The sequence below is a fragment of the Pipistrellus kuhlii genome, unplaced genomic scaffold (genome assembly GCF_014108245.1).
Source record: "Pipistrellus kuhlii isolate mPipKuh1 unplaced genomic scaffold, mPipKuh1.p scaffold_m20_p_2, whole genome shotgun sequence".
NCBI lineage: Eukaryota > Metazoa > Chordata > Mammalia > Chiroptera > Vespertilionidae > Pipistrellus > Pipistrellus kuhlii.
The window spans coordinates 163843063-163864167 of record NW_023425515.1 but is presented as its reverse complement, the minus strand read 5'-3'; the positions used below and the strand labels follow the sequence as shown (position 1 = coordinate 163864167).

Below are 21105 nucleotides of genomic sequence, written 5' to 3'. Positions count from 1 at the left end.
CCAACAGTGACTAATAGGAAACCTTATTACAACACTAAAAACATAAAAGGAAAATGCAGTTGAGCACAAGACCCAATTCAAAAGCAAGAGTGTGAGATTACACGTCTGCCAGAAATAAGGAAAGTGAATTTTGGCTTAAAAATAAAAATCTAAAAATAGTTACATATGCTATTTCTATTTGGAAAGGTAACATAGCAGGGTGAAATAAATGAAGATTAGGAATTCTGGGTTTTAACTTCTGTTTTTTACTACCCTTATGTGAGGAATAATAATCATATCTAGCACCTTATTTCACCTTCCAGGCTTGACTCTTGATAATCTTACTTCTTTTTCCGTTCCACACCAGGCAAAAGAATCTCCTTAGCTCCCTGTGGAGATTTATTTTCTTCAGAACTCATTAGTTACATATCCCAGAAAGCTTCCTACAAGCAGAAAGCTGTTCTCAATAGAGTAAACTCTACTAATAGTTTTTATGGCCAATATGTATCTACTAGAGGCCTGGTGCATGAAATTCACGCATGGAGGGGGAGGGGTCCTCAGCCTGGCCTGCACCTTCTCCAATCTGCACCCCTCCTTGGGGGACATCCCCCTCACAATCCGGGACTGGCTCCTAACCACTCACCTGCCTGCCTGATCGCCCCTAACTGCCTCTGCCGGCCTGATCACCTCCAACTGCCCTCCTCTGCCGGCCTGATCTCACCCCCACCTGTCAGCCTGACCACTCCTGCCTCTGTCTTGGCCCCCATCACCATAGCTTTGTCCGGAAGGAAGTCGAACGTCTGGAAAGACTTGTATGCATGCATATAAGCCTAACCAATGGACACAGACACCAGAGGGGTGAGAGCATGAGTGGGGAGATTGGGGGAGGGGGGATAAATGTGTCCAATGTGGAGAAGGACACATATGTAATACCTTAATCAATAAAGAAAAAAATAAAAATAAACAAACTTGAACAAATACATCACAAAAGAGGATATTTGAATGGCCAATAAATTCACAAAAAGATGCTTGAAATCATTTGTCATTAGGGAAATTCAAATTAAAACTATCACACACCAGTATAATGATTAAAATAAAAAAAAAATTACCAAGTATGTATTAATAAGGATATGGAGCAATTGAAATTCTCATGTATTAATGGCAGGAGTGTAAATTGGTATGACCATTATGGATTGGTATCCATAATATCTGAATATATTCATATTCCATGACCCAGCATTTATATTCCTAAATATATGTATAATAGAAATTAAAACGTATGTCCAACAACAACAAAAAAATCAGTTGCATTTCTATATACTAATAATGAACAAGCTGAAAAGGAAATTATAAAAACAAATCCATTAATAATAGCATCAAAAAATAAAATAATAGACTGGATAAAATATTTGTGCCATGCAGAAACCGGTTTGGCTCAGTGGTAGAGTGTCGGTCTGCGGACTGAAAGGTCCCAGGTTCGATTCCGGTCAAGGGTATGTACCTGAGTTGCAGGCACATTCCCAGTAGGGGGTGTGCAAGAGGCAGCTGGTCGATGTTTCTCTCTCATCGACGTTTCTAGCTCTCTATATCTCTCCCTTCCTCTCTGTAAAAAAATCAATAAAATATAAAATATATATATATTTGTGCCATATATTACAAAGAGCTAAGATTCATTATATATTAAAAGCTTCAATAAACTAATAAAAATACACATAGCTTTAAGGGAAAAGATGCAAAGAACTCACACAAGTAAATTCCAGAAAAATATATTAAATGGTCAACAGATATAGACATATTAAGTATCACTCATGACAATAAACATTTTTAAATGACGTATTTTTTCCTACTGTACAAGCAAAGATTTTTTTTAAAAAACCTGATATTATCCAGTAGTGATGAGGGTACAAAGAAAAGATAAACTATATCTTTCTCTCATATCCTGCTAGTGATTGTATAAATTGGTATGTTAATTTAACAATATCTCTAAATTGTTTAAGTGTTCATTCCTTTTGACCCAACATATGCAATTTTAAAGATATGGCCTACTAAGAACTTCTACATGTATAAAGAGATGTACACAAAAATTATCTATATAACCAAAAGTTATAAATAACCCAAACTATACTGGAACAATTAAACTGAGTATAATCATAAAATGGAATTCAGCCTGTATAAAAGAATGAGATAATTCTGTTTGTACTACTCAGGCTATAAAAAGAATGAGATAGTTCTGTTTGTACTGACTAACATGGAAAAGTAAAATAAGCTGGAGTATGACAGTGGATAGAAATAGGGCCTTTTTCTTTCACTTTTTATATTTTATGTAATTTTTAGATGTTAGATTGGGATATTTATTTTGAGATTGTCTTCTGTATTTAAAAGTATGAAAGAAAAATAATATTAAGTTGATGTTACAAGTTGCATTGTGCCTGCACCAAATAAATATGTTGAAGTCTTAATCCCCAATTCTTCAGAATGTGACCTCATTTGGAGACAGGGTCTTTACAGAGGTAATCAAATTAAAATGAGGTCTTAGGGTGGGCTCCTAATCCAATATGACTGGTTACCTTATAATAGGAAAAAGTTGGACACAATACACATATACAGAGAGAATAACATGAATATAAAGACAGCCATCTACATGTCAAGCAGAAACACATGGAACAGATCCTTCCTTCACAGCCCTCAGAAGGAACTAACTCTATCATTACCTCAATGTCAGACTTCTACCCTATGGAATTGTAACACAATAAATTTTGGTTGTTTAGACACTCAGTTAGTGGTATCCTGTACAGCAGCCTTAGGAAACTAATACAGTTGGGAACTTTTAGAAGTGAAAAGAGGACTTGTGCTTTGGCAAAATAACCACAAGCAAAAATGAAGAAAAGAAAATGATACAAAAAGAATCCCACAAAGATATCTTTTTAAAAAACTAAGGTAGGGAGCAGCATAATGCAGTTAAACAGAAAGACTCAAGAATATCTATCCTTCCCAATACCTCATGGGCCTAACAAGAGGGTGGGGTGGATCCTTTATGTTTCCAATGGGATTAGAAAAAGGCACAGAAGTTAGAAAAGTAGATGACTTGCCAAGAACTACCTAGAATGGAGAGGAAATGAGACACAGGTAGAGGATGCATTTCTGTAGAATCACCTAGGCCAGAGAACTATGTGAAAATCGAATGTCACATACACCACAACACAAAATTGATTTAACAAAAAAACAAAACACACCTGGAAACACTGGCCCCATTCTCAAAAAGACAAAGACTATGATGTAATAAAAATACTCAGGTCAATAGAATAAGTATTTAAATTAGTACCTAAATCTAATAGAAAAAAATAAGCAGAAGAGATCTGAAGCACTAAGCAATGATTAGTAATCCTGGATTTCAAAGTACCAGAATTTGCCTCCCATGAACCAGGTTAGTCAGTGTTTCTCAACAAATGCACGTGGCATTTTGGGTGGGCCAATTCTCCACTAGACAGCACTGCCCCATTTATTACCACAGGATGGTTAGAAGCCCTGGTCCCAGATTACTAAATGCTAGCAGCAACAGCAGTTACTATGACAACAAAAAATATCCCACAACATTTCGAACATCATCTAAGAACGTTCCCCAGTTTTCTGAGTTAGAGGCACAGAGTCAAAGACTAAAATCAGTCTAGAACAGTGGTTCCCAACGTAGGGCACATGCCCCAAAAGAGGACAATTTGCTTTTTAAGGGAAGCAATTCAAGAATGAGTTATTAACAGTACATTTTTTGCATTTCTTATGGTTCTAGGAGCCTCACATACAGAATATAAATATATATTGTGACATATTTGTGCATTTCAGTTCTCTATTATGTTTTGAAACTTTATTTGCTATTTTTTCATATCACTTCATGTTTGTTTGTTTTTTTAACTATTTCTCAGTGATTTCTTCCTCAGTACTTCCAACTGTCCTTTCATTCTTTTATTTTTCTCTTTCATGGATGCCATGTTCTCTGGAAGCTTGTTTAGAACAAGTTAATGGCCTTTTAGGTTTTTAACAAGTGAACAGACTTTTTGAATAAGAATTTTATATAACAGGGAGGGCATCAGGATTTTAGAGATAGTTAGATGGGGCATGGCCAAAAAAAGGTTGGGGACCACTGGTCTAGAAAAAGAATTACATATTTATATATAAAAACTTAACTTGTATTGCTGAAATATCGTACCTCATACTTTAATTATTACAATGAACACAATCTACTGCAAACTATTGCACTTATTCTCTATTTCCCCAAACTAGAATGTAAATTCCATGGAGCAACAAACTAAAGTATTTCAGCGCTATCACACTGAAATAAAATAGGCTCTAGACCACATGTGTCAAACACAAGGCCCGCGGGCCAAATCCATCCCGCCAGGCCTTGCAATGTGGCCCGCACCGCGCTGTCATCACTGCATTCCGCTGCGTTTCCATCACAATGACAGTTTATGACTGTTCAGTAAACCATTCGGCCCGCGATTTAGGCTGGATTTTAGATTTTGGCCCCTTCTCTGATTGAGTTCGACACCCCTACTCTAGACAAATGTTTATTATTTCCTTGATTAGTAAACTTTATTGTACAAATGAATACATGAATGGGTAAACAAACAACAATATATGCACTTATCTGGGAAGGGCTATATTGTACATGCCCAAATTCACAACTTGAACAAAGACAAGCACATACCTAACAGCTTATTAATAAGTAACAGCTTATTAATAAGTTTTATAGGCCAAATGGTTATGAATGACCTTAAATAACAGGATCTGTATGACCTAACAGTAAAAAAAACACAACAGATTATGATGATTTATAGTACATAGCTATACAATATTCCAGTTAAAGTGTTGGTTAAAATGTCCCATTTGTGTGTTTGCATGTAATTTTTAAAAATATATTTTTGCCCTAACTGGTTTGGCTCAGTGGATAGAGTGTTGGCCTGTGGACTCAAGGGTCCAAGGTTTGATTCCGATCAAGGGCATGTACCTGGATTACAGGCACATCCCCAGTAGGGAGTGTGCAGGAGGCAGCTGATTAATATTTCTCTCTCATCGATGTTTCTAACTCTCTATCCCTCACCTTTCCTCTCTGTAAAAAAATCAATAAAATATATTTTAAAAATAAAAAATATTTTTATTGATTTCAGAGTGGGAGAGCGCCATAGAAACATCAATGATGAGAAAGAGTAATTGATCGGCTGCTTCTTGCATGCCCTCTTCTGGGGATCAAGCCTGCACCCTGGCAGATGCCCTGACCAGGAATCCAACCGTGACCTCCTGGCTCATAGGTCAATGCTCAACCACTGAGCCACGACGACCAGGCTACATGTAATTTTCCTTGCTGTGGTACTTACGGATTCCAATCTTAACTTTATCACTCACTAGCCAAATGACTATATGTGAATAATTTAAACTCTGTGAACTTCAGGTTTTTCTCATCTGTAAAATTAAAATACTAATTATTCTCTTCATAAGGCTTTTATGAATATTAAGTGAGATAATACATGTAAAACACAGCACATAATGTAAGTGTATTACGGTGTTCTTTTTAAAATTTCCCATTATTGGCTTCCCTCATAACAAATCTTACTGCCAAATTTATGAACCAGCTTCATACTCAAGTACCATTTGTGCCTATTTATACCACCTTACAGTGTGAATAACACTTCTTTGCAATTCTTGAAAATTTAAATCATCAAATGGTCACTAATTTCCTTTCATATTAGAAAGTGGAAAAAATGATGTCCCAAGTCTTCAAAAAGCTCTGTAATTATGTCAAAAATAATTGCCTTGCAAGAATAGGAAAGTGCATGTAACTGACCAATATCCAGCTATTCACAAAGAGCAATGACAATAACAACTTGGAAAAATTCTTAAATGCAGAGTACCTTAACATTGCTTTAACATAACAATACCATTATTCACACCTTTAAAAATACCAAAGTCAATATAGTAAGAACTTAATTCAAACAAATTCCAACTCTGCGGCTATCCAAACTTTACTGTTATTAATTGAAAACAATAATTATCAGAATTGCTTTAAAAGTGTATCACAGACAGAGCTAACAAAGAGTTTCTAATTTAACCTTTCAATTTTATTTCCAAGTTAAGCTATATAAACAGAAAGATACAACAACAAAATTATAATTAAAGAACATTAAACTAAATCTTTAAACTTGTTTGAAGCTATTAGGCTCATTTCCTTTAATAAACTATGAATTAATTTTTATATATTTGTTATTATCTTGTAGATAACAGTTATATTGCCTTGTAAGTTTTGTATGTGTTAAAAAGTGCTAATTTGTAAAAGGCAAGCAATTATAAAATATATCCCTATTTAGCCCTAACCAGTTTAGCTCAATGGATAGAGCATCGGCCTGCAGACTCAAGAGTCCCAGGTTCAATTCCAGTCAAGGGCATGTACCTTGGTTGCAGGCACATACACAGTGGGGAGTGTGCAGGAGGCAGCTGATCAATGTTTCTCTCTCATCAATGTTTCTAACTCTCTATCATTCTCCCTTCCTCTCTGTAAAAAATCAATAAAATATATGTATTAAAAAAAACATAGTCCTATTTTATATTCCAGCCATTCATTTTTTAAACTTATTAGAAAAATCTTCAATTATATAAAAGTAGACAGAACAGCGTAACTCCCAAGTGCCCATTACCCAGATGAAACATTAAAGCCAGTCCTCACCCACTTATCCCCCATTTAGTCATCATACCTAATAGACAAACATGTAAATTTACTGTACCTCCACTACACCCACAGCCAATCAGAGTATGCAAATTAACCCAACAAAGATGGAGGTTAATTTTCATATGCAGACATCCAGCAGCCTGGGTCCTGGGAACTTTCTCAGCAACCAGGTCACTCTAGCATAGGCCTCGGTGGGTCCTGAGCAACTTGGGAAGGGCCTGAGCCAGGGGGCTCCTGGGCAGGGGTGAAGCCAGGCGATGGCAGGGAGCTGGGGGTTCCCTGTTCAGGCTCCAAACCTTGGCCAGAGGCTTGCACCTGGGCAGGGGCGGAGCAGGGCAATCGGAAGGAGCTGGGGATCCACTGTCCAGGCTCCAAGCTCCGGCCAGAGGCTTGGGGCCTGGGCAGGGGCGGAGCCGGGCGATCCGAGGAAGCTTGGGGTCCCCTGCCCAAGCCCAGAGGCTTCAGGCCTTGGCAGGGGTGGAGCCAGAGATCAGAGGCGATTAGTGTGAATTACAGAGGAAATACCTTTTCTGACCGCTCATTGGCTAAGCTCCCTATTTGCCACTGATAATATTCTTAGTAACTTGGGTATAAGAATCCAAAAAATTGATCTAGGGTTTTTTCACTATACTCCTGGATTAAAAAAAAGGTCGGCTGCTGGGGGGTTAAGAAATGTCATATCCTCCCGTAGCCCGTTTGGCTCAGTGGATAATGCCTAGGCTTGCAGACCACAGGGTCCTGGTTCGATTTTGATCAAGGGCATGTACCTAGGTTGCAGGCTTCTCCCTGGCTGGGGGCCAGGTCAGGGCTCATACAGGAGGTAACCAATCAAAGTGTTCCTCTCACTTTGATGTTTCTCTCTGTCTTTCCCTTTCTCTTCCACATTCTCTAAAAATCAATGAAAACATAATCTCAGGTGAGGATTAAAAAAAAATAAATTAAAGAAATGTCATATCCTATGAAAGACACATTTTGAAAATGCCTAAAGAAAGTTGTCATTTTTTTCATGGTGAAGGGAGTGGAGTCTGTGTTGATGAAAACACCTTGGTGGCTGCAGTGGCTACAGCAGTAGGGTGATGCGGCTTGTAACTTTCCCTGATCAGCCCAGACACCTCAGTAGGACATCCCCTGAGGGCTCCCAGTATGTGAGAGAGGGTAGACTGGGCTGAGGGACCCCATCCCCACCCCAGTGCACAAACTGCATGCACCAGGACCCTAGTCCTATGTAATATTAGGCCTAGTAATAATTAATGTCGTTTTCTAATACTTTTTAAATCGAATTTATTTAAACAATACAACAAAATTTAATCAACAATATAGTTGCCGTTGTTTTCTACTACTTGTGACCAACGCTCAGGAAGCATTTTAATCCCTCTGTTGTAAAATTCTTGTGATTTTGATGCAAAAAATTCGGTCAATGCATTTTTGAGGCATTCTTCATTATTAAATTTTTTTCCAAGAAGAAAGTTTTGCAAAGAACGAAACAAATGGTAATCGGAAGGGGCAACATCAGGAGAATATGCAGGTAGAGGGAGAACTTCCCATTCCAACTGGCGCAGTTTTTCAGCAGTGATTCTTGCAGTATGCGGTCGTGCGTTATCGTGGTGAAGAATTACGCCCTTCCGATTAATCAGCGCGGGTTCTTTTCTCTTAAAGCTTGGGCTAACCTTTCCAATTGGGCACTATACACTGCACTTGTAATGGTTTGGTTATATGGTAAAAGTTCATAATGAAGAATTCCTTTAAAATTCCACCAAACACACAACATCACTTTTTTCGCATGCAAGTCAGGTTTTGGCGTGGGCTGCAGAGCCTCATTTTTGTCCAACCTTTGAGGCCGCCTTTTCAAATTAACATACAGCACCCATTTTTCATCTCCGGTAACAATTTGCTCTAAAAACGGCAAACGGTTTTGACGAGAGAGGAGCGAACTGCAAATTGTGACTCTTTGATTACGGTTGTTGTCGGTCAACTCATGAGGAACCCATTTTCCAAACTTTTGGACTTTGCCAAGTGCACGCAATTGATTGGAAATTGTTTTTTGTGAACACTTTTAAAGTTGTCGCAAGCTCTTGTTGGGTAATTTGAGGATTTTGCACCAAAAGAGCTTGAAGAGCTTCTTGATCAAAATTGGACACACGGCCTCGACCACTCTTGTCATCTAACGAAAAATTTCCCTCGCGAAATTTCTCAAACCAACGCTGGCATTTTCTGGCGCTAACTGCATCTTGACCAAAAGCACTACAGATGTTTTTTGCAGCCTCACTTGCTTTTCTTCCTAATTGGAACTCGTAAAGCATGCAGTGCCGAATATACTCTTCATCCGCCATCTTCTTAGCCCTAGTTTTGCAACAAAAACCAAACCAAACACAAACTTTTTCAAGCAAAACTTGTTAATTGCACTTCACACGTTCTGTAGATACCACGTGTTTGAAGGTTATGTCAATACAAGTCAACGCCAAGCAAGATTTTAAACGAATGTTTTAAAACGACATTAATTATTACTAGACCCGATAAAAGCCCAATAATGCTAAGTGTCCAATCATTTGTTCAACCAGTTGCTATGACATGCACTGACCACCAGGGGGCAGATACTCTGACTGGTAGGTTAGCTTGCTGCTGGGGTCTAGCTGATCAGGACTGGGTGAAACGGGCAGGATGCAACGTGGAGCCCTCCTGCGATCCCTCCTCAGCCCCATCGTGCACCGGTGGGATCCCTCAGCCTGGCCCGAGCCCTCTCAGAATCTGGGACTCCTCAGGGGATGTCAGAGAGCTGGATTCAGCCCAATCCCCACAGGCCAGGCCAAGGGATCCCACCACTGCACGAATCACAAATCCATGCACTGGGCCCTCTAGTTTTTAAACAAACCTCGGACATCATTTCATCTTTAAATATTTCATATATATCTGAAACATAGGTATTACTTTAACATAATAATACCATTATTACACCTTTAAAAATGAACAATTTCTCAATATCAAATAACCAGGTAGAGTTAACACTGTCATGTACAGAGGTTGGAAAAAGTAGGTTTACAGTTGTCAGTATGCAAAACAGAGGGGTATGGTTTGGAAAGGAAAAATGGCCTCTGCCAGCACTTCTGTCTGGAAGAAAGCTGCCCCTCCAGCCCTGGCCCCAAAGCCAGACAACCCAGTTCTTCCCCTTATGTCCCTGGAGCCTTCCCAGCTGCTGACCCAGTGCTGGAACGCAGAGCGAGTCAGTCTGAGTAGGCCATGCACGGGCCCTTTAAGATGACCATCTGGGAGTCGCACTCAGCTATAATCTCCGCTGGTTTTCACAGCCAAGAGTTTTGGGGAGTTGGTACTGGAACCCTGGGCGGGGGGCCTGGTGTGGGGCTGAAATTCCTTGCTGTTCAGGGGGAACCTCCACAGCTGAGATATCCCTCCTGATTTTTAACCACCACACATAGGTATGGGACCCGCCTATTCCATGTTGCTGCCCCTCCTACCAGTCTCAATGTGGTTTTTTCTGTACTAGTATCATAGGTAATGAAGATCATGTGTGTCTAAAGGGATACTGAAGAAATTAGTAGTATTAGGAATAAAAAAGGGAACAGTAATATCAAAATAAAACCCTCAATGTTGCCCACATAGTTGGCACCTTGAGAAACAGCATTCCAGTCTAACTGTGATGACTTCCAGAAAACACACTGTCAGCAGTTTCAAATGCTTTATGGCATATTCTTCCTACAAAGTGACCTTAGCTAATCAGTAAGTTTAGTGATAACTCAGTGCTAGCATAAATCTTTGTCTCCTTTTCTTTCCTTTCTTTTTAAAACACAGAATTTCACACTAGCTTTTCCAAGAGCTGCAGGGAATCAGAGATAAGGCCTATGCAATCCCCTCCTTTTACTGACAGGAAACAGAAGCCCAGAGCTTTTCAAACCCTTGTTAGTACTCTTTTCTATACTACCTCTCTTACAGTTCTCTTCCCTCTCCTGTCTACTCCAGCCATTATGCAACAAAAATTCATCCATTTTGACTTTTTAAGTCAAAGTGGAAAAAAATAGTAAGTTGGAGTGGTATATACTGTCGTCACTAAATCCCTCCTTATTCAGTGATTTGATGCTCATATTGCTCTTTTCCTACTTTGTTGTTTAAGACTTAATAGGTGAAATATAACCTAAAATCCTGCTGACTTTTAACTAGGCTCTCTCATCATCTGATAACACCAATCATTCAGCATTTTTGTCTTAAAAAATCACCTGATAGCACCAATCATCCAGCATTTTTGTCTTCCTTAAAAATTCAAATACTCAAATTCCCAGTCCTTCGCCATTGCCCAAAACTAATGTTTACCTAAAGACAATGACATATTTCTAGTAAGCAACTCAATAAATTTCGTTGCTATGTCCAGTGTTGTAAAAAGAACATGGGACTTTGGAGTGGGATAGATTTGTGTTAAAATCAATGCATTCTCATTTATAAACTCAGAATTAGGCAAGATACCGTGTTTCCCCGAAAATAAGACATCCCCTGAAAATAAGACCTAGCGCAACTTTGGGAGAAAAAATTAATATAAGACAATGTCTTATTTTTGGGGAAACGGTAATTATTAACCTTTCTGAGGTGCATTTTTCTCACCTGTTTATCTCAGAGAACTGTGATGCTAGAGTAGATAAGTCTAGCATAAAGTGAAAGTGTTCAAAAATATTATTTTATTCTCATCTTTCATAACATGCCAAACAAGTACAAAATAACTATGTTACAAGTATCAGTTCAAAAAGTTTTGCTTTTAAAGGTTATTCTTATGTCGACTTCTATCCAATAGTAGACAGAACAGTCATTTACCAGCTGGCACCAGTCACATCAATGACAGTAATGGATAAAGTGTGGACTAGAAACTTTCTTAGATCTTTAAGTCAAGTGTAAAATAAAAAAATAAAAAAGAATCAAAATATTTATGATAAATGGAGCTTGACAGAGGATGAATAACCATAATCTACTGGAATCAGTGATTTACAACAGAAATTGATATGGATATATAATTATGGTAACAGTTTGAACTCATCACCTTTTGGGTAAGGAGTTTTTTGTACTCTTATTTAATGCCTAGCATATCTAGGACAAGTAGAAATTATACTGCTATATAGAGTAATTATCTAAATTAATGTATGAAATCATAAAACTCACATTTGCAGAGCATTTTAGAGTGTGACATACTTTTCCAATTAACAATGAAGAAATTAATGGAATCCAGGTGTCGTGATCCCCATTTTAGTAATATAGAAATAAGCTGCAGTATTTCAACTTTCATAAATTCTAACATAATTACTTTACATTCTACTTAAAAACATACCAAAATGAATGTTACAACAATTATAATAAATACAAATTATCAAGAACTGAAATAAGCCTTATGCTATGCTAAATAATTTCTCTCAATTTTCTATTAATTCCTCTATATTCAAGTATACTTTATCTTTTTTTTTTAAAGATATTTTATTGATTTTTTACAGAGAGGAAGAGAGAGGGATAGAGAGTTAGAAACATCGATGAAAGAGAATCATCAATCAGCTGCCTCTTGCACACCCCACACTGGGGATGTGCCTACAACCAAGGTACATGCCCTTGACCGGAATCAAACCCAGGACCCTTCAGTCCACAGGCCGACGCTCTATCCACTGAGCCAAGCCGGTTTTGGCTAGCCCAGAATCTTACATACATTAGATACTTAATACATATTTGTTATATATACAATAAAGAGAATTTAGATATGGGTCTTAAGAGAAATTACTGGATATTCTTACTTTTTACTAAAATGGAACAAACTAAATTTCTTTTTTCAACAGTAAACATTATTTTATAAAATTACATTGTTTGAGGTGTTTTTTCTTTTTGTTAATCCTCAACTGGGGATACTTTTTTCATTGCTTTTCAGATAGAATGGAAAGAAGGGAGGGAGAAAAGGAGGGAAAGAAAGAGAAAAAGAATAATTGATGTGAGAAAGACACGGGGACACACACACACACACACACACACACGACAAAACCTAGATATATGCTCTTGACCAGGAATTGAACCTGCAACCCTTCAGTACGCTGTCTGACATTCCAACTACTGGGGTATTTTTCTAATTACATTCCCAGTATAATCTGATTAATTTAATACCTAGAAAAAGAATACCTATGTTTATAAGCCCTTTTCTTCTGAGGAGCTCAGAAAATTTTACAAATATTATCTCATAAATTTTTAGAACACCTCTGAGGTTATTGGAGGTGAAAAGGAAAAATAAATGATAGAATATGAATCCATAAGCCATATGAGTTCAGAAATTTCACAAATTCCACTCTGTAAAATTCCATCTAAATGAGTAATTTTCCTATTTACTCATTACATTTAGATATGCTGGTCTAGAACAAAAGTGTTTTTATTATTTCCTTAAGAAAGCAAAATGTTCAGAAAGTGTTACACCTAGTCAGCAAAACTACAATAAAAATACTGACTCTCATATTCTAATAGAAAACCGATTGTTACTGACTACAGGTTTACTTCAAACTGAAAATTATTTAGGAATTAGACACGTTCTTTTCTTCAAACTTAATAACCTGAGACTAACAGCCTGGTCACAGCTTTAACTTCATCCTGCTCCCCATTTGGTTGCTTTGTGCTAGGATGTTATAACATCCCTTGCTGATTGCACCCAGGAACCATTCTCTCCCTTTTCCTTACTAACAGAATCCCAGGCAACAATGGGCTTAGCCCCAGGGGATGAATCATAATTTATCTTAGCCAGTCCCGGCAATCCTGTTTCCCTTTGTCAATAATTGGTCTAAAACTGGCCAATAAATTGAATAAGTTGCTGAGGATCCTTTCCTTTCTGATAAGGGGACAGCAAGAAGAACAGGCTTTTTTGCCCCCCCAACCAGTTTCTTTGCACTTAAGAAGTTGTCGCATTACACTTGATACTTGGAGCTGTGCCATTATTTTTGAGACCATGAGGGGAAGACCAAGAGAACTTCAGTAAACCTGACTGCACCTAGATACAACTGAGTATCTGGAGGCTTCTTACTATGCAAAATGTTACTTTTGTTTGTCACTAGATCAGATACTCTGTTTCTTGAAGTTGAAACGTCCTAATTAATATTAATTGTCCAATAAATCAGGCGAGAAAGGAAGCAGAGATTAATTACTAAGCACTTACTATTATATCTGTAATCCCATTTAATTTCCACAAAAGCCTAATATATAAAAATTATTCTTTTTTGTTTTTATAAAAAAACTAAGGCTCTCCCTGTCCGATGTGCTAAGTGGGTAGCATCGGCCCATGCACTGAAGGGTCTCAGGTTAGATTCCCAGTTTGCTCCCTGCTCCCAGTCTAGGCAAGTGCAGGAGGCAACCAGTTCATGTGTCTCTCTCTGTCTCTGTCTCTCTCTCTCATTCACTTTGTCTCCCCCGACACACATACTCCACCCCTCTCTTCCACTCTCTCTGAAAAGCAATGGAAAAATAGTCTCATGTGAGGATTAATAAAACCAAAACAAACAAAAAGAAACTAAGGCCCTAGCCCGTTTGGCTCAGGGGATAGAGCATAGGCCTGCAGACCAAAGGGTCCCAGGTTCAATTCTGGTCAAGGTCACATGTCTGGGTTGTGGGCTCGGTCCAACGTGCAGGAGGCAGCCAATCAATGATTCCTTCTCATCATTGATGATTCTCTCTCTTCCTCTCTGAAATCAATTATATATACACACACACACACACACACACACACTCTCTTTCTCTCTCTTTCTCTCTCTCTCTCTCTCTCTCTCTCTCTTAAGGCTTAATAGAGTTATATTAATATTAACAAAGCTAAAGTTCAAATCCAGACCTGACACCAAACCTCACATTCCTTTCTTCCTCATTTATACTTCTTTAAAAAGAAAACTAGTAAGTTGATATATTACCAGCTAACAGAATTTAGGGAGGGTAATTATCAACTATTCTTATAATCCTGCCATAAAAATGTGTAATGTTCAACTTTTTAAAAAATATATATTTTATTGATTTTTTACAGAGAGGAAGGGAGAGGGATAGAGAGTTGGAAACATTGATGAAAGAGAAACATCGACCAGTTGCCTCCTGCACACTCCCTACCGGATATATGCCCGCAACCAATATACATGGGGAGAAAGACAAAATTGTGTATATTGTGTATAAAAAGTTCCAGAATGTCTAGTACAGTAGCAGAAATCCTACAGCAAAAACTGCAATGGATTATAAGTGCAATATTCAATTTCTCTTAGAATTAAAAAAAAAAAAAAAATTGAACTAAGCCCAACCAGTCTGGTTCAGTGGTTGAGCATTGACCTATGAACCAGAAGGTCATGGTTTGATTCCTGGTCGGTGTACATGCCAGGGATGGGGGCTTGATTCTCAGTAGGGGGCATGCAGGAGGCAGCCGATCAATGATTCTGTCTCATCACTGATGTTTCTCTCTCTCCTCCCTTCCTCTCTGAAATAAAAATATTTTTAAAAAAAAATGAATAACAAACATTTCTTAAATCGAAAGAATAACTTCCTTATTTCAAACAATTCCATTAACCAAGTATCTAACAATATAGAAACCACAAAGTTAATACTTCCTCAATTCTCATCTGTTCATGAAAACTGATTCAACTTAGGTCTTGGCAATAAAACCTTATATAAACACCAATAATCAGTGAGGTCACTTTTTACTTAGAACTAGAACGGGGTGTTCAAAAGCTATTTACAATGTTCATCTCAATCAGAAGTATGTTCATCTTATACTATTCCCTTTACTAATTTCTAATTGAGGATTTCAAAATTAGCATGCTAGATTTCTGAGCTGATACAACTTACCTTCCCACATGCTCTGCAATGATGCCTTCTTTTGGTGAAAGTAAACCTGGCTTCACATTTCATGCAATTGGGAGCCTGAGAATCTGGTACCCATACTGGAGCCACCTCACCAAGGGTGGTAAATGGCTTTCTGGCAGAAATTCCAAACTGACCAGCTCTGAGATCATTATCTGGGCTATCTGGAGGTAATACAAGACCAGGTCTACTAGATATCCCAGACTCATAACTTTCTGAATGTTCCCCATTTGTATCAGCAATAGAAATGTTTCCCAAAGCGGCATTACATGCATTGGTTGCTGAATTTCCCCCTATTTTTGCTTTACCAAGAACATCATTTTTGTTTTTAATATTATTTCCATTGTTTGCAGGAAGGTCATTTTGTAAATGGTCTGATAATGGCTTTGGAATTTGAAGTTTAAGATTAGAAGGTTGCTTGGGTCTTGCACCACCAAAAGGAACACTGACAGATTGCAGGTTTGCTATCTTGGGTGAAGACTGCCCAAGCACTGATGGAATTTGGCTAGAGAAATTGTGTAAATAATTCTTCTTCATTAGGTCACCAGTGCTGTTTAAAAGTAGTCCACTCCCTTCTGTGATGTCATTTCCTCTCTGTTCATAGATATTTGAGTAGCATTCTGACTTGCTCTCTTCTATTTCCTTTTCTTCTGTTACTGAATCTTCTTTGGAGGGTAAAGTCTTTGGAACAAAACAAACAACTGGGCTCTGCATTCCATAGGAATCACAACAATTAGATGAAGTATTTGCTGCTGGTGCATCCATAACAGTGGAGAAATCACATCCTTCACTTTCATTCACTAAAGTTCCTTTTAAATTTAGACCTGCTTCTGCCATTCTATCACACTCTCCTCCACTATCATTGTAAGTGTCCTCAGGCTGATTCATCTGCAGAAACTTCTCCTTTTCTTCACTTACGTGGCTGTCATTCACCTCATTGAGTTTAGTCAATTTCCAGTCAGCCATCTCCTGAGATTCAGAGAAATGTTCTGTCGTATTAAGAAGGTCTGTAGAGCCAAGAATTTCTTCATGCTCACAACCTTCATTTTCATCAACTCTAACTTCACTGGGCACAAGGCAATCTGAAAACTGTTCACAGTTATCCTTTCCAGACCCATTATGCATGTCTGGTTTGAGAAGCAGAGGTAATCCAGATGGGATGGATTTTTCCGTTGTCATCTCCTCTGCTGGCTCTCTTTTCATCAAATTCCCTTCACTCAAACGAGAAAAGGAGTTTAAACTCCCTATATCTGTCCTAGGAGAGTTGGTTTTGTCAGTGAGAATCTCATCTGGCATATAGTTCTCTTGTTTTTTAACAGCAGGACCTTCCTCTGTTCCCTGGGATGAGACTACTGAATCGACTGTTAAACTTGTAATTACAGACATAGAGGGGTCTCTACCTAAGTTTTCATCATCCTTTAATTGTGAAGGGGAACAGCTACTGGCTAGATTATCAGATGAAGTAGTACATAGATGTTTAACAGAATCCCCCTCTGCACTCGGCCTATTAAATAGATCCATTTGTTTCTCTGAGTTTATATCTTTTTCAGTGGAACCATTTATATTAAAACTAATTTGATCAGTTTGTCTGCTTTCATTATCCAGTGAACAGCTAAAAGCATCCATGAGGGATTGACTATTATAATTATTACAATCCTGCAAATCGCTTTGTAATGTCCTTTTATCACAGTTATGCATGACAGCTACAACAAGAACATTCTTCTCATCTGGCAGACAAGCTAGGTTTCCACATTTCTTCTCTCCCACTTCAACAGTACTGCACTGATCATCTTGATTACAGTTCCTCTTAATTAACTGATCTTCCGCAATGGCATTTTCATCAATCCACATTGTGTTGACCTCTGGGTTCAGACTACAGTCCTGCCCATTAGCACAATGGTCCTCTCTTTGTATGGTCAGAGGAGCCGAATAAGCCAGAGAGAAGACTTTCAATTGTGGCTGTGACTCATTAGAAACTACAGGTTCATTCACACTGGCCAATGCAGGGTTAAATGACAGTCGGTGCGAAGGGGGATCTAGAATCTTATTCCATTTTGTTTCCAATAAAATAGGAGAAACTGTTTCATCTGAAAAAAAAACAAAAACAACAACAAATTACAGTAAGTTTGCTAGTAATGCTGGAAAAGCTAGGACTAAATTAATTAACTATATTTGCAAATATAATCTGAAAATAAAATGTTCCTAGAATATAAAGTTTCTAATTCTTAGCCAAGAATAAGAAAATGTATTTATAACTGTTCCCCTATTAAATGTCACTGAGTGGTAATATCCCAGAACATTCCAAACAAAAGAATTCTACCTCAATCTAATAGCATATTCAAGTGGCCCACAAACTGTACTTGGGAATATAGGGCCACCAGCAACAGGGAAGGCCTTGGATTGACCAAGTACATCATGGGGTGAGGACTAATGTAAAGTGAAATAAAAATCAGAAAGTGATGAAGATACAGTAATTGAATGGAAAGGACAAAAAAGGAATTTTCTGTGAAGACATAATGTTCTATAATTACATCATGAGTAGAATGTGGGATACATGGGATAAATCTATTTGTCAAAAATATACAATTACGATCTGTACATTTCAATGTGTGTAAATTTTATCTTAAAAACTGTCAAAAACAAACAAACAGTGAAGCAGGGTGTGAGAAGTGGTTGAAAATATAAATGAAACCAAAATGGCAGCATGTCAATCACTGCAGAAGGTGAGTAATGGGTACACTCGAGTTTACTATACTATTGTTTCCTTCGTATATATTTGAAATTTGTCCATAAGTTTTTTAAAAGTTTGCTGTAGTATGTGAAATTCTGCTTGTAACCATGTCACAATATATTAATTAGGTTCATATTTACATTATCAAGGACATTTGGCAGAAAATATTCACTTACCTTATTAAGTCAAGCTACATATATTCTATCAATAAGAATAATTTCATGTTCCTGTTTACTTTTTAGCAGATCATAACTATGATGGTTATTTTCCCCAAGTTACAGTGCAATGTGTAAGGTTAATTAGAAAAATAATAAATAATGCACTTATTACCCTTCTTGCTTAAATCTGATAAAACATAATCCTAAAATTATATGCAAATATATTTCCCCTCTGTATAACAATCTTTAATGCTCCCTTAGCACCTTCTTCATATCTTCATTAAAGCATTTATTATTGTACAATATAATGCAATGGTTAATTGACCTGACTTTTTTAGGCAGAAACCATTTCTTTCACCAATGTAAGTCCTTACTTTGCATAGTCTCTGGTATGTAGTAAATACACAATCAATATATGCTAAGTGAGTTTCTACCATAGTAAAAGCATTGGGTTTGAGGAACATGAAGGTTAAATGATAGCTCTGGCCTCCAAGAAATACAGAAATAGATACAATACAGATGAATATCTAATTAGCAGTACAGGGTAGCATTAGTATTTGAAAATTATTATGTAGTATCAGAAAACAAATTCAGATATTTTACAGGCTGAGAAAGCGAGCTTGAATTCATTTGAAACAGAAGCAAATGGGCTGGGCTTCAAAGACAAGTCTATGTAAGTCTGGAAAAGAGGACATTCATAACAGAGGAACAAGGAAAAGTATAGAACCCAACACAACTATCTGAGAGCAATAACCAAATCAGTTTGGGTTGAAAGAAGAATTCAAGTAAGAAAGCAGTGAAAAAAATCTAGGAAGGGCAGATTACAAAGGCCATAAAACATCAGATTGTATGGGGAATGGCTTAATATCTAAGTGTTAAATCCTGAGTTTATCAAATCTGGGGTAGCAGAAACATGAGATTTAGTAGTATGTACTTCCTTCCTTTAAAAAGAAAAATCATGTTTTCAAGTTGATTCAAGGAAAGAAAAAAAGAAATATTGCTTCTTATAAGCATATTTAGTAACAGAAATGATCAGGTACCCATTTCATTTTTCAACTACCTCCTACCTGGGCATAATGTTAATATTTAGTATTATCTCAGTCTGTGTGTGGTATATTTTTCATTAAAAGGAGGAAATTAACACAAAATGAGAGATCATTTAAAACAAATTTGGAAAGGTACCAGCTAGAGGCTATAGTTTTAATGCAACTGGCACTGAGATTTTGAAGGAAAAAAAAATAGTTCAAAACAAATGAACAATTTAGTTACAAACAAGGTTGCTTCTGAAGTTCTTTTTTTTTTTCTAAAGGAGTTATTTTTAAATGCAAATACTCTATTTTTAAACTAAGAGAAATAATTTTTATTGACTCAACAAAAATATATTAGAAAACAACTATTTATATACAAAGTACCCTACTAGAGTCTATAAGAAGTGGTAAAAAGAGTGATGTAATGGACTAATGTTTTATTAATTAAGTAAGTGGCATTCTAAAAGTATTGTATTCACAAGATTAGATATAACATCTGTATAGATATCTCATGACAAATAAGCATAATACATAGAGGGCCAAACCAAAGAAAGGACTGAGAAAATACTTGTATAAATGATTCAAACTAAGGGGATAATACACCTTCCACCTTGGTATATATAAAGATCATCTAGATCCAAGAAAATCCCAAATGATTAGGTTTCACATTTACGTGAATCAGGAATGAATCTAGGGTTATGGGTTAGTTTTGGGTCATCAATGGTGAGAAGAGCAAGCCATTCCAGGTATCATTTCTCTCCCTTTTCCCTCCTTACCCCAATGATCCTATATTCTCTTTAAGGCTTCCTCTATCATAGACCCAAAACAACAAAATCAAGATTAATCTTTCTTCCCAGCTGCCATTAAATAACAACCTGAATCAATGGGTAAAGATTTGGAGTCCATACTAAAATTATGGACTTTAGCTGAAAATATATCACTCAGTAAATTTGTTACATGTCATTTCCTGTTCGAAACAGAGAATTCCAAGGAAGTTGGTAAAGTGAAACAGATTTAACTATGGCTTATCCATTCAAGTCATCCTGAGAGGGGAATTTAAGGAAAATGTTACCCTAGTGAATCTTTTATATATATTATTTATTTATGTATTTAGTTTCAGAGAGGAAGGGAGGGGAGAGAGATAGAAACATCAATGAAAGAGAATCATCGATCAGCTGCCTCTTGCACAACCCACACTGGGGATGGAGCCTGCAAACCAGGCATGTGCCCTGACTGGAAATCGAACCATGACCTTCTGGTTCATAGTCGACGCTCAACCACTGAGCCACGCCGGCAGGGCTCCCTAGTGAATCTTAAGTAGACATTTTTAGACTGAGCCTTAAAAGGTATAATTTAATTAACCATATTGACAGTTGCTTAATCTTTTAAAATTAAGTTTGAAATATATCTTTACTTTATTGGTCAATTTATATTCAAAAAGCAATTTTTCTTAGTTTAGGAAATACAATCACACATTTTAAAGCTTTTTTTTTAACCATAGATGGTTGTTTATAGTAGAGGAGAGTTCAGGCTCTAATGTCATGCTGCCTGGATTCTAATCCTGCCACTTATTAGCAACATAACTTTGAGAAAGTTGCTTAACCCCTCTGTGCCTCTATTCTCATCTCTGCTTTCATGGTATTATTTTAAAGATAA

General features: G+C 37.2%; 1 protein-coding gene and 1 long non-coding RNA gene across 9 annotated transcripts in view; both read right to left on the bottom strand.

Moving 5' to 3' along the window:
- The window catches only part of ZFYVE9 (zinc finger FYVE-type containing 9), a 121327-nt gene that overhangs the window by 57558 nt on the left and 42664 nt on the right, over positions 1-21105 (bottom strand). For 7 of the 8 annotated variants that reach the window (XM_036447233.1, XM_045584600.1, XM_036447234.1 and 4 more), the window contains exon 3: positions 15518-17619. The exons of the other annotated variant lie outside the window; for it this stretch is intronic. In XM_036447233.1, the coding sequence (XP_036303126.1) occupies positions 15518-17619 (2102 nt within the window). The remainder of the gene's footprint in view (positions 1-15517; positions 17620-21105) is intronic. 8 annotated transcript variants of the gene reach the window in all.
- LOC118724230 lies at positions 10485-11158 on the bottom strand. The gene is made up of 2 exons (XR_004989522.1): positions 10921-11158; positions 10485-10877 (listed from the first exon to the last, which is right to left on the bottom strand). It is a non-coding gene; the product is annotated as an uncharacterized LOC118724230 (long non-coding RNA).